This window comes from Bombina bombina, chromosome 3, assembly GCF_027579735.1.
Source record: "Bombina bombina isolate aBomBom1 chromosome 3, aBomBom1.pri, whole genome shotgun sequence".
Classification (NCBI taxonomy): domain Eukaryota; kingdom Metazoa; phylum Chordata; class Amphibia; order Anura; family Bombinatoridae; genus Bombina; species Bombina bombina.
In genome coordinates, this window is record NC_069501.1 from 1,151,817,408 (window position 1) to 1,151,832,135 (window position 14,728).

Consider the following 14,728-nt stretch of genomic DNA (forward strand, 5'->3'; position numbering starts at 1 on the left):
ATCCCCCTCACCACGGAGGACACACTCAGAATCAGGAAATCAATCCACTCCGGAGCACCCTCAGATCCATGCCCACACCACATATTCAACATAGCGGGCATTACCCTCGCCCACCAACTCTGCCTCTGCCGCACCATCAACTGCTCCATCAAAACCGGCATTTTCCCAGACTGGAAGCACACGGAACTGAAACTGCTGCTGAAGAAACGAACGTCAGACCCCAAAGATCCTAAAAACTACCGCCCATCTCTCTACTCCCCTTTCTAGCCAAAGTAATCGAGAAAGCCATTAACGCACAACTTGTTGACCACATCGAGACCAACCACATCTTGGACCCCTCCCAATCCGGTTTCAGGAGCAATCATAGCACCGAGACCGCCCTCCTCGCCGCCACAGACAACATCCGCGCCTTGCTCGACCAAGGAGAGACCACCGCCCTCATCCTCCTAGACCTCTCAGCTGCATTCGACACTGTAGCCCACAGCCCCCTATTCACCCGCCTACATGACACCGGAATCCGCAATAAGGCCCTGGAATGGATCACCTCCTTCCTCGGCGGCAGAACCCAGAAAGTCAGACTCCCGCCCTTCTCCTCCAATCCCACAGCAATCAGCTGCAGCATACCCCAAGGCTTTTGACTCAGCCCCACCCTCTTTAACATCTACATGGCCCCTCTCTCCACCATCTTCCGACGACACAACCTCAACATCGTCTCCTACGCCAACGACACCCAGTTAATCATCTTACTCGCCCGAGACCCCGCCACCGCCAAAAAAAACATGAAGGACTGACAGCAATCGCCACCTGGATGAACAACAACCGCCTCAAACTCAACACTGACAAGACCGAAATCCTCCTCGGACCCTCCAAATCCACATGGGACAACTCCTGGTGGCTCACAGCCCTCAGACACCCTCCAACTCCAACACACCACACACAAAATATAGGTGTCATCCTTGACTCATCACTCTCCATGGGCCACCAAATCAACACCGTCTCTTCGACTTGTTTTCACATACTCCACCTACTGCGAAAAATCTTCAAGTGTATCCCTACCGAAACCAGAAAATCTGTCACCCACGCCCTCATCAGTAGTCGACTGGACTATGGCAATGCACTCTACGCCGGGTCCACCATCAAGATCCAGAAATGACTACAATGCATCCAGAACGTCTCGGCCAGACTCATCCTCGACATCCCTCACCATATCCACATCACCGAACACCTAAGGAACCTGCACTGGCTCCCCGTCAACAAGAGAATAACCTTCAAGCTCCTAACCCACGCATTCAAGGCCCTCTACAACATCGGTCCCGAATACATCAACCACCGCGTCAATTTCTACACCCCCTCCAGACAACTCTGCTCTACCGACCAAGCACTCACAGTCATCCCCCGCATCAAGAAAACAACAGCTGGAGGAAGATCCTTCTCCTATTTGGCAGCAAAGACATGGAACACCCTCCCGCTGCACCTCAGACAATCCACCTCTCTTACAAACTTCAGGAAGGACCTCAAGACCTGGCTCTTCGACTGAATCTTCTTCCCTTAGCCCCCCTCTTTTCAACCTCCCTTAGCGCCTTGAGACCCTCAAGGGTGATTAGTTGGCGCTTTACAAGTACCCAATAGATAGATAGATAGATAGATAGATAGATAGATAGATTCAGACAGAGCATGCAAAGATTTTTCAGTTTATTTCAGTTCTCTTGGTATCCTTTGTTAAAAAGCATACATGGGGGAGCTCAGGAGCGGCAATGCTCTACTGGGAGCTAGCTGATGATTGGTGCACATATATGTCTCTTGTTATTGGCCTCTTGCCATTGTCATTTATAAATTTGGTCAGCTAGCTCCCACTAGTGCATTGCTGCTCTGAGCTGACTTTGACTGTGTTTAAACCCTTTTCAGGGGTTAAACACATAGGGATCACAATCCTTTAGAAAAAATGTATTTAATGATTTTTTTAACAGAAAAACACCATTATAGTCTTTTTACATCTATTATCAAATTTGCTTTGTTCCCTTGTTATTCTTTGTTGAAGAGATATCTAGATAGGTAGTGTACACATGTCTGGAGACCTACATGATAGGAAATAGTGCTGCCATCTAGTTATACATTAGCAAGAGCTAATGTATAACATTGTTGCAAAACTGCTGCCATATAGTAATGCAGACAAGTACCTTATTGCTTTTCAACAAAGGATAACACGAAAATTAAGAAAATTTAATAATAGAAGTAAATTGGAAAGTTGTTTAAAATTGTATGTTCTATCTGAATCATGAAAGAAGAAAAAAAAATCATCATATTTACGGGGTCATTTTTCAGTTATCAAATTCAAAAGATACAAGGACTTTATAAACTCCAGGCAACATTTTTCGACTTATTACAGAGCAAGCCTAAATATTTTTTTAATGTAACATTGGTTTTGCTCATGGGCAACTGAAAATTACCCATGCATTTTATTTTTTTGGTTTTGTTGTTTTTTTTCGTTTTTTTTCATCCTCAAATTTGCTTTGTTCTTTTGGTATTCTTTGTTGAAAGCTAAACCTAGGTAGACTCATATGCTTATTTCTAAGCCCTTGAAGGCCTACTCTTATCTCAGTGCATTTTGACAGATTTTCATAGTTAGACACTACTAGTTCATGTGTGCCATATATATAACATTGTGCTCACTCCTGTGGAGCTAAAATGCAAGTCTCTCAAAAGAACTGAAAAGGGGCTTAGATACAAGGTAATTACATAGGTAAAAAGTGTACTAATATAACAGTTTTGGTTATGTAAAACTGGGGAATGGTTAATAAAGGGATTATCTATTTTTTTTTTACAATACATTTTTTTTTGGAATAGACTCTCCCTTTAATTATGAGCACTTTTACACTAATAAAAAATTAGGCAGATTGATAACCCAACAAACATACATGCCCAGTATACAGATAATATCCCTGTTCAAATCGCTTAAAAAGACATACACACATACAATATAGTGAAAAGTGTGTGGACAACATTGTTGGACAAAAGAGCATTTGTGAGGTCAGGTACTGCTGTTGGACAAGAGGGTCTGGCTCGCATTCGGCGTTCCACTTCATCACAAAGGTGTTCAGTGGAGTTGAGGTTCCTCAACACAACTCATCAAACTATATCATCATAGACCTCACTTTGAGCACAGGGGCACAGTGATGTTGGAACAGGAAAGGACCTTCCCATAACTCTTGCCACAAAGTTGGAAACACCCATTTGTCTAAAATGTCTTTGTATCCTGTAGCATTAAGATGACCCTTTACAGGGACTAAGGGGCCTAGTCCAAACCCTATAAAACTACTCCAACCATTATCCCTCCTCCACCAAACTATACACTGGCGGCCCCACTCTGTGAATTTGCGTTAGTTGGGCTGTTGTTTCTCCTATATTCTTCCACTTCACAATAATAAAACAGTTGACCAGAGCAGATCTAATAGATCAGAAAGTTCATTAACTGACTTCTGGCAAAGGTGTCATCCAATGACAGTGTCACAATTAAAGTCACTGAGCTCTTTAGTACAACCCACTGTTCTGCCAAAGTTTGTCAGTGGAGATTTCATGGCAGAGCTGGATTTTATGCAACTTTTATCAAGTGTGGATGAAATACCTGAAGTCAATAATTAGTGGGGGTGTCTACATACTTTTGGCCATATAGTTTATCACTAGCACAACAGGTTAATTGCACACATTAGCTATTAGCAGAACTACATGCTATTATAAAAGGGATCTAATCATCATACAAGCCCATCAAGCTGCAATGTAGTTACTAAACCCACCAAACCACCATTTTAAATGTTGTAAATTGTGTATGTTGGGTTTACAACATTGGGAGATTAACAGCTCAGATAGCGATCTTGTGTTGTTTTCAGGGTCTTAACGGCACAAGCACTTTAGAGTCGTGATCACTAGAAAAACACATTGACAATACTAACTGAAGTTCACAAAGATTGTCATCAACCCCTATATTAGAAACTGAAATGTTTAGCACAAGGACGTTCATATAGCAATAACAGGATGAATGTTGCCGTTGTGGGAGTGGTGGAAATAGACAGATAAGGATGTTATCAGAAGAGAGATTACACTGAACTCTAAAAGGGACCCAAATGAATAAGACCAGCACTGTAAAGAGACTTCAAAGTGAATGTAAGTTTCACAAATTAAAAGCCCTGTTTTTAAAAATACTATTAAAAACAGGGGCACTTTCATTCATGAAAGTTTACATTAGAGTCATTTTTTTAAAATACCTTACTTATCGCTGCTCCAATGTTTCAAGCTTACAAGGAAAAAAAGATACGTATTTTTAAAAAACGGCTGAAATGTAAACTTTCATGAATGAAAGTGCCCCTGTTTTTAATAGTTTTTTTTTAAAAACAGTGCTTTCATTCGTGAAAATTTACATTTACTTTAAATTCTCACATGACTAAAAACTAATATTCATATGAACAGAGGTGCACGTCTTATGTCCTAGTGATTTCTGTCACAGAACATTGTATAGTATCTGAGTCCTGTTCAGTATTTAAACACTCATCCTATTCCAATGCATTAGAATTTCTATAGAGGATTTTCAAATTCAACATAGTTCCAATTTATTTGCAATTTATTCACAGGAACCATTTTATCATGATAAGATAGCGTCTGCTATGGTGTTATGGGTTTAATTGGACACTAGTTTTCTAATTCATCAGGAAACACTTTTCCAGCAGGAATTTTGAAATTGTTAAATTCTACACTGTTGGAAAAAAAAAATACATATTTGCCTGTGTTGAGTGACTTAACTGTTTAAAAGGCATTTGTTAAAATATCTGCATATGCTCAGTTCACATGGTAATACACACAATCTTTTTTTTTTTTTTTTTTTTTTTTTTAAATAAGGTTCAAAATCATACATTTATACTATGCAACTAGCATGCAAAAACAATTTTCTAATAATTAATTTATGATTGCAATGAAGTGTTGGAGAATAAAACTTGTTAATTATACAATTACTTAGAGTTATGTGAAATTCTTATTATTAATTGCATGTCACAAATTCATATTTTTGGCTAAGTAGTAAACCCCCATTCAAGCATATTAGGCATCAGATTTGTCAGTTATTTTTTTTGTTATTGGTTTGAAAAATGAGTAATACATTTGAAATATGTCTATTTATTTTGTTGGTTTAAATAATGAATTTCAGACAAAATATTTCAAATCTGTTATTCATTTTGTAAACAAAAAAACAAAATCTTGCACATTGCTATAAAGCAAGCAGTCATCAATACAATACAGCTCAACCTCGCCATTAAAGGACTAGGCCATAGCAGCAGACGAGAAAATGTCCATCATGCAGGTTCAGGATACAACCACTTGTAGCACCATCAGCATTTCTAGAAACACAACTGCCCAACAACCATATTTTTATGTCAGAATGGAGAGAGAAAAAAGAAACAACTAATAATTTGTATTTATCTAAACATCACATAAAGAAATATTACAACAATAAAAATCTGCCTTAAAAATGACACAGTTATTTAAAGAAATACCCCTGACGGCTTAAATTAATAAGACTTCATTTCAGAAATCCTCTGTTTTTATATATATATATATATAAATCCACAGTAAAAAAATAATTTTTGGCTACACATTATATATATATTCTCCATGTCTCAAAATTAAATCAATGTAAATATTTGCATAGGAAATTAGTACATCTAGGCAAGTATCCCCGCTTGCTTTTCCCCAGAAATTCTTAATATACAATGTTACCAATTCACAAGAGAATTGTGGGTAAGATATGCAAATTAGATATGCAAATTCTCAGTTTTTTGCTTCAAAATACTGTTTTGACACAGCGATCCTTTTAACAGGATTATGACAGCAAACCAGAAATCACTCACTAGACAAGCCTGTTTCGTTCTTTTTGGAACTCATCAGTAGGAGATTTCTGGTTGCTGCATTGGTAAAGCTATTTTCATGGTTAAACCAAAATTCATTAAAATTATGGGGGGAGATAAAAAACTGAAATTAAAATCCTCCATGTCTCAAAATTAAATCAATGTAAATATTTGCTGAGAATTTGCATATCTAAGAAGTATATTTAATATAACTGTGATGGTTATGAAAAACTGGGGAATGGGTAATAAAGGGATTATCTATCTTTTTAAACAATAAAAATTCTGGTGTAGACTGTCCCTTTAATGTTATCAACATTTCTGTTTTTTTATGCCAGTTTGGTATATACCAGTCCAGCAGAGTGAAGCAGCTCGTAAGTCTTTTTGAACCTCGCCAGAAAAAGGAGGATGAATCGGGGCCTGCAAACGCTCAACTGCAAAAAGAGGTCTATCAGGGTAAGCTATTGCTATACAAGTGTACTACAAAAGAAATAAGAGAAATGGTGGTTAACCCTTGGCTACCAGGAATATGTCAGATGAATTAACCTTTTAGCTACTCGTAGCATAAAACAATAGCATATGCGTTATGTTATGTAGTATAATATAATGTATTATACATAATATATATTTTCCTACCTCATTTAAAGTGGCTCGCTCAGCAGCACAGATACCAGTTTCCTTGCATTAAAGTCTAATGGGAAATCTTTAGCACATTTTGCACATTCTAAAGCAACCTGATCTGAACTCAACAGTGCTAGAACAATCTATAAAAAACAAAACAGTAAATTAAAAATAACTAACAAAAAAACACTACAATCCCCGATGAAAATGGGGTGGAGAGCAATAGCCAACTATGGGCTAGATTACAAGTGTAGCGCAAAATATCGATTTTGTGAAAGTGATATTTGTGCTCCACTCAGTAATACCAGCGCACGCAAATGTGTGCTGGTATTACAAGTTAGTCGCAATGCGAATACGGCCTTGCAGTTACATTCCTGGGAAGCATTGCCCTCACGAGTGCGCACTCCAATGGGAGCCTCATTCTCATGCCGTGAAACATGGCACAGAACCTAGCAAAGCGAAGGGGGTAAGTAGCGCAGTGATGGGCAGAAGATTGTAAATATATATGTATATGACTATAAACATATATATTTATGTCTTAATATGTGTATATATACACACATTAACACATAAATATATACAGTATGTAAATAAGCATATACATATATATTTACAGGGAAAACACAGTTCCCATAGACTGCAATGTAAAGGCACGCCCGCCAACTTTAGCCCCCAAAAACTGCAATTACTTTATTAAAAAATAAAGATAGTAGCATCTTTATTTTTTAATAAAGTATATTAAAGTATATTACACTTTATTTTGGGGGCATTTGGTGGACATTTTTAAAATTAACCAGAGATCTGATCTAAGCGCTACTTGCTACCGCCAGCTCGAGTTAAAGGGACATTCCAGTCAAAATATAATTGCACATAGATTTATTGCATTTTTGAATAGAAACATATTTTAAATATACATATATTGGCAAAAATGCTTCTATTAAGAGTTAGCACTGTTTTAGTGTTAACATTTTTCTCTGCACGTGCATGTGAAACATAGCTAGATGTTTTCACTGCACCCACATTTTAAATAATGCAGCTGCTTAGATCATCAGTGGGGCTTGTATCATGTCAGCAATTAACAAATTGAGTCATTACCAGATGGTACAAGCACCTTAGGCGCTCCGAACAAGTGCTGGTGCACAGTGCATACTTAAATACCCTTTTGAAACAGCTATAGCTTTTATTAGAAACCTTTTTGCTAATGCATGTATATTACAAAATTGCTTCTTTTCAATACCGAAATGCACCAATGTGGTTTCCTATTTTGGCTGGAATATCCCTTTAAATGGACAAGAATCCCACATTTTTTTCTTTCATGATTCAGAACATACAACTATCCAATTTACTTCTATTATCTAATTTGCTTCATTATTTAGGTATCCTTTGTTGAAAGCATAGCTAGGTAGGCTCAGCACCTCACATTGGTGCTATATGCTGATTGGTGACTGCAATAGCACCCAGGTGCTGAACCTACCTAGCTATGCTTTTCAACAAAGGATATCTAAATAATGAAGCAAATTAGATAATAGAAGTAAATTGGAAAGTTGTTTAACATTGTATGCTCTATCTGGATCATGAAAGAAAATAATTAGGTTTCTAATGGTGGGTCTTGGGGGTCTGTAGCTGCTTAGATGCCTGAGGTACAGGCATCTAAGCAGCATGCCCCCATCTCCCTAGAACACAATTGTCAGTTTTAAATAAAGTTGCGCGTGACGTCACTGCGTAAAACGTGAAGCCCCGACGATGCCTGTCACTATTCAGGCCAGATCGCCGGGGTGGAAGTGGATGGAGGTCCCCAGAACTCTAGGAAGGTGGGGGAGTGCTAGTGACGGCTCTGAGCCGTCGTTAGCACCTGAGAGAGAAACTTTGCGACGGCTCAGAGCCGTCGTTAGCACTCAAGGGGTTAAGTGTCTTAAATCTCCATGCTCTATCTGAATCATACAAGTTTAATTGTGTATTTCCTATCAGCAAACAGGAGGAGCAATGAGGTTAAACAAACAACAAACAAAATAATTATTATAAAGATATACTGGTTGTAATACGATCATAAAATAATGTGACAGCATGTAAATAGAATTCAGTAAAGTTGTGATAACAAATAAAACATAAAAGCAATAATCTGTAATTCTAGATTTAATGGTCATAGCCTAACCATTAGAAATAGATTCCTGTACAATGATTTGCCATTTACCTGATCTGCCTCTTTCCTTACTGAATCTCTTTCTGGATGACTTCCCACTATCTCAAAAATAGCACCAAAGACATTTTTTTTTCTTATGTCCTTTTTTTATAAAACAACAGACATGTTTGTCACTGTTAATAATTCTATTTGTTTATCATCCCAAACCCAGTGCAGTGGAGTTAGACTGACACTGTAATCTTCAAGCATCACATCCACATACTCTCCTTCTCAAAACATTGACTCTTCCATCTTTAGGCTTTTTATGACCTCAGTTATCATATGCTGGGTTGATTATTGAAACTCTCCTATCACCTGACTACCTCTCTACATACAGTCCTCATTGTAGTCTATTGTAAATGTTTCAGCTACCTCACACATCAAACTTCCTCCCCTGCTGCTCTATGCAACTAGCTACACTACACTGGAATCCAGAAGCCTTCATGCTCATACTGAAAATTCTACCATTACAAAGTCCTCTACTATAACAGCGTTCTTCAAACTTTTTTCCCCAAGACCCAGTGCAGTGATATGTGCCTTTGTGACCCTATTTTTATGCTTGGTTTTCTGAAGTAATATACAACTAGATAGCTGCAATTTTTGGCACTCTAATACAACACACACACCCAACTCTCATACAATACACACACCCAACTCTCATACAACACACATACACACCACACACTATTATACAACACACACACCACACACTCTCATACAACACACACACCACACACTCTCATACAACACACACACACACACATTACACACTCTCATACAACTCATATACACACATTACACACTCTAATACAACACACACACTCTGATACAACACACACGCACACACACACACACACACTCTCATACACCACACACACTCTCATACAACACACACACACATTACACACTCTCATACAACACACATACACACCACACACTCTCATACAACACACATACACACCACACACTCTCATACAACACACACTCTCATACAACACACACACACATTACACACTCTCATACAACACACATGCACACCACACACACTCTCATACAACGCACACACCACATACACTCTTATACACCACATACACTCTCATACAACACACACACCACATACACTCTCATACACAACACACACACACTCTCATACACAACACACACACTCTCATACACAACACACACACTCTCATACACAACACACACACTCTCATACAACACACACACTCTCATACAACACACACACCACGCACTCTCATACAACACACACACTCTCATACAACACACACACCACGCACTCTCATACAACGCACACACTACGCACTCTCATACAACGCACACACACCCAACTCTCATACAACACACACACCCTCATACAACACACACACATACCACACACACACATTACATACACTCTTATATAACACACACACTCTCACTCTCTCTCTCTCATACAACACACATACTCATACTCATATAACACAAAACACATAACATACACTCTTATATAACACACACACACCACATACACTCTCATGCAACACACACTCTCATATAACATAAAACACACACACCCCACATACTCTCTTATAAAACACACACACACCACATACACTCTCATACAACACACACTCACACACATACACCACATACACTCTTGTAAAACACGAACACACACCACACACGCTGTCCTACAATACACACACAACACTCTCATACAACACACCACGCACACTCACATACAACACAAAATACACACACACATCATATACACTCTTATAAAACACACACACACAAGTCAAAACCCAGTAAACATGGTGTTGCGATCCAGTAATGGGTCCTGACCCGTGGTTTGAAGAACCCTGCTTTACAACACTGCACCTCCCTTTATCCCCAAATCCTCCTCCTTATGAATGCTTCACTCCCTTCCTGACCTATGTCTCTCAGCCACCATTATCACCTCAACTTACATATATGTAATAGATTCTTCTGAAAAGTATATTGAAGCATTACAAATAAAAGATAGTAGTAGTAATAATAATAAGTATGATATGTTTACCATTATACATTTGTCATTAGACCATGAGGTGGATTGTTAATTGATACCACTCATACTACTAATAATAGGCACTAGCCAAATAAAATTAAAAAAAATCTCTCCATAGAAGTATGTATTAAAGTGTCTTCAAATATTCTAATGGCAATCTTACTGGGAAATCAACTTGCCTAAAAGAATGAGTCATGCATTCCTCTTTATACAGATCATTCTAGGAGGGACAATACCATGAGAATTAAAATAACTAGAAATAAAATATTGTTTTTTCCCCCTATGTATTTAGCTGTTACTATGGAGATTACAGTACTTCTATTTGATTTCTTATTAAAGGGACATGAAACGCAAACCTTTTATTATTCGTATAGAGCATGCCATTTTAACCAACTTACTTCTATTATCTAATTTGTTTCATTCTCTTGGTATCCTTCTTGCAAACCATATCTAAAGGTAGACTCAGAAGCAGCAGTGCACTACTGGGAGCTGATTGGTGGCTACACATGTTAGCGTCATTGGATTAACTGATGTGGTAAGCTAGCTCCCAGTAGTGCATTGCTGCTCCTTTAGCAAAGGATACCAAGAGAATGAAGCAAATTTATTAATGTAACTAAACTGGAAAGTTGTTTAATATTTCATGCAATCTGAATTCTAAAAGAAAACAATTGAGTTTCATGTCCCTTTAATTAACCTTTCATGTTTAAGGAAGTCCTCATATAACTTTGTTGTCATTTGATAATCACAGGGTTTCTGTGTTTATTAACAGCCTGTGAGCCATCAACACCCTGAAGCAGGATGATGAGGAATTAAATGTAAGGACGAGGAACTGCAGGGAATGTGCACATATGAGAGAGAATACATTTGATTACATGTAAATGGATTATAGAGAGAGACATTTTATTTATTGCACTTTCATTGTGACAGCACCTGAAACACTATATAATTCATGAATATTGTGTTAATATTTAGCCACCACCAAGAGAAAAGCAGAAGCTTCTCCTATATTTATCCATTTCCTTCTTCTCTAGTTGTTTCTGATTGGAGAAGGTGATTTTCTTGTATCTCTTTTCCTTTTGCTAATAAGTACATTTATTGGGTTTGAATAGCTCTGACCCCCTTCTATACTTTTCATGTGAACCAGGGCCGGATTGGGCAGCTGGGATACCGGGAAAAATCCTGGTGGGCCGCCGGCCAGGCAGCTCAGCTGGGCTGGGCTCAGCTGCTGCAGTAGAGAGCAGCAATTAGCAAATTTTTTGATGCAAATATTAGATTGCGATCATCATTCATTGATAGACTAGTAGTGGCAGTGTAAGTTGCTCTGTCTGTGTTGATGCTACTTGCTTTAGCTTAGTAGTAGTAAGGGAGTCTATTAGAGCTTAAGGCACGCTGACGCTAGAGTAGATTGTGTCTAACCAATAACCCTTAACCAGGCGCAACCCTACCGCAAGCCAATCAGACTGAGCCTGTGTCTGTCTGTCACTCACAGCTCAGTCTGTCACTGGATGAGGCGGCGGCCAGGGAATGGCCCGGGCCAGCCGCCCTTGCTTGAACGTCACACTGACTGTGACTGACTTCACTTTTGTTTTGTCACTTCGTCGTCTCACACGTGACATAGTGGAGGGAGCCCAGTCTGGGAGCGTCGGCGAGCGACCCTAGTTGAGTTGGAGGCCACGTGGGGTCACGTGTGGCAGTCGTACTCACAGACCAGTGGCGGGAGGGAGTCGGATGGACTAAAGTCACACGGCCGGCAACGCGTCGCAGAGAGGCAGCAGAGAACTGAGAGAAGTTGAACAGTCTGTCATTGACTGTGTCAGTGAACACCACCAGCTCATCATCGTGCATGGGCCGGTGCATAAAGTATGTAATTATTCCATCCCTGTTTTTAAAATAGTGTAATAGTAACTAACGTTATATATTTGGCAAATTTCTACTACACTACATTGCTGTATGAGTTTAGCCATTTCATAACCCCCCCCCCCCCCCCCCCACACACACACACACACACACACACACACACTAACTAATTTCATATTCAGTCTAGGAGTAAAGTTACATTGTCAGTCACTTACTGGATTACACAAACTATACTATAATGTGACTTTAAGACAGAGTCCTGAGTCCCACATAATGTGCTTTAACTTAAGCAAATGCATTAATCTTCTTTGTGATGCAAGAATGTAAATGCTTTTAAGAGCAGGCCAGGCAGTAAAAAAAAAAAAAGCACAAAAACTTTTTTCAGGATTATTAGTGTCCAGTGATCTGTCTGTATAAATATGCATACAAACCTCCTTACTTTATTCTAAAGACTGTTGTTACCCTTCCTTGCATTAGATTCACACACATATACATTGTGTATATATATATATATATATATATATATATATATATATATATATATATATATATATACTTGGCTTCATATGTGAGATATAATATAATTAAAAAAGAGTGTATTATCATTTCATTTAGCACATTTTAGTACTTTTAATTGCAGACATGATTTGTATGTAACAAGTGCTGAATAATAAACGGGGTTTGTTAACTTCATGAAAAAAATATTTTTACTCTGCCATTTTCAACAAAAATCTGTCCTTTCACTGAGATCACACACCTCACTGGTATGTACTTTCTGTGTGTTAATCTAATTTTAGTTAGTAAAGAGGAAACAACGATGCCAGTGAATTTGATACAGAATCAGGATCAATTGAACTATAACTATACAGTATTCATTATAGTAAATACTTGGGTCTGTGAAAAATCTGGCAGCTGCATTCTATGGGCGCGGCGCAGCAAAATTTAGGGCTGGTCTAAAAATTTTCCAGGGCTGCTTTTCATTCCCAGTCCGGATGTGAACTGCTAGATTCTTGCCAGGCCCCTGCAGCACAGAGCTGCCTACATGATGGGTTCTGGGAGACGTACTGGGAGGCCAACATCATTATATAAGAGCTCTCCCTTTACCTATATGATGTATTTGATCTATTTTGCCTATGCAGAAATTCAGCATGCAGTGCTCCCCCACAAACCCTTTAAGAACAATTGGGAACTGAGATGAGAAATTCTAAGTATAACAATATGAAGATCCTTCCTTTTTAGTTGCTCCCTTTCTGGTTTAGTTTACTTTTTCACAGAACTTTTCACCTTTTCTTTTCACTTGGACAAAAGGTAGATATACAGTAAATAGAGAGGGGTCGGTTGGATGTAGTAGGGGTTTTCTTAGTAAATATTGTGTCCAAGAGGCAGCTTAAAGGGACATCGTACTGTACATTGTTCTCAACTTTAATTTGTTTCAAATTATCCATTGCAAATGGCTTCTTTACCTTTATTTTGGTAGATTTTGACTTTTGTATCCTGACCTATGCTGAAAATGTCAATACTTAAAGGGACATGAAACACAAAATTTTTCTTTTGCGTATAGAATTTTAAACAACTTTCCAATTTACTTCTATTATTTCATTTGCATCATTCTAGCTCCTGATTGGTGGCTGCATATATATACTGATTGTCATTGGCTCACCCATATGTTCAGTTAGAAACCAGTAGTGCATTGCTGCTCCTTCAACAAAGGATACAAAGTGAACAAAATAAATTAGATAATAGAAGTAAATTGTAAAGTTGTTTGAAATCACATGTTCTATCTGAATCATGAAAGAAAATATTTGGGTTTCATGTCCCTTTTAGTATTGGCTACAATTACACTCCCTGTGGGGTGTAGGTTAGATACGTAACTGTTAATTTCCATTTATTCTTTGTAAGGGCCTGATGATCTAAAGCTCTCTGCTCAAGTGAGCTGATAAATATATATATATATGTGTGTGTTTATATATTTATTTTACATTAAAGGGACACTGAACCCAATTTTTTTCTTTCATGATGCAGATAGAGTATGCAATTTTAAGCAAATTTTCTTGTTTTCTCCTATTATCAATTTTTCTTTGTTCTCTTGCTATCTTTATTTGAAGGCATCTAAGCTTTTTTTGGTTCAGACGTCTGGAC

The 14,728-nt window shown here is 38.3% G+C and overlaps 1 protein-coding gene across 2 annotated transcripts in view; it reads left to right on the forward strand.

The window, feature by feature from the left end:
- The window catches only part of EXPH5 (exophilin 5), a 262,162-nt gene that overhangs the window by 219,271 nt on the left and 28,163 nt on the right, over window positions 1-14,728 (forward strand). For both annotated transcript variants that reach the window (XM_053708543.1, XM_053708542.1), the window contains exon 5: window positions 6,224-6,341. In XM_053708543.1, the coding sequence (XP_053564518.1) occupies window positions 6,224-6,341 (118 nt within the window). The remainder of the gene's footprint in view (window positions 1-6,223; window positions 6,342-14,728) is intronic.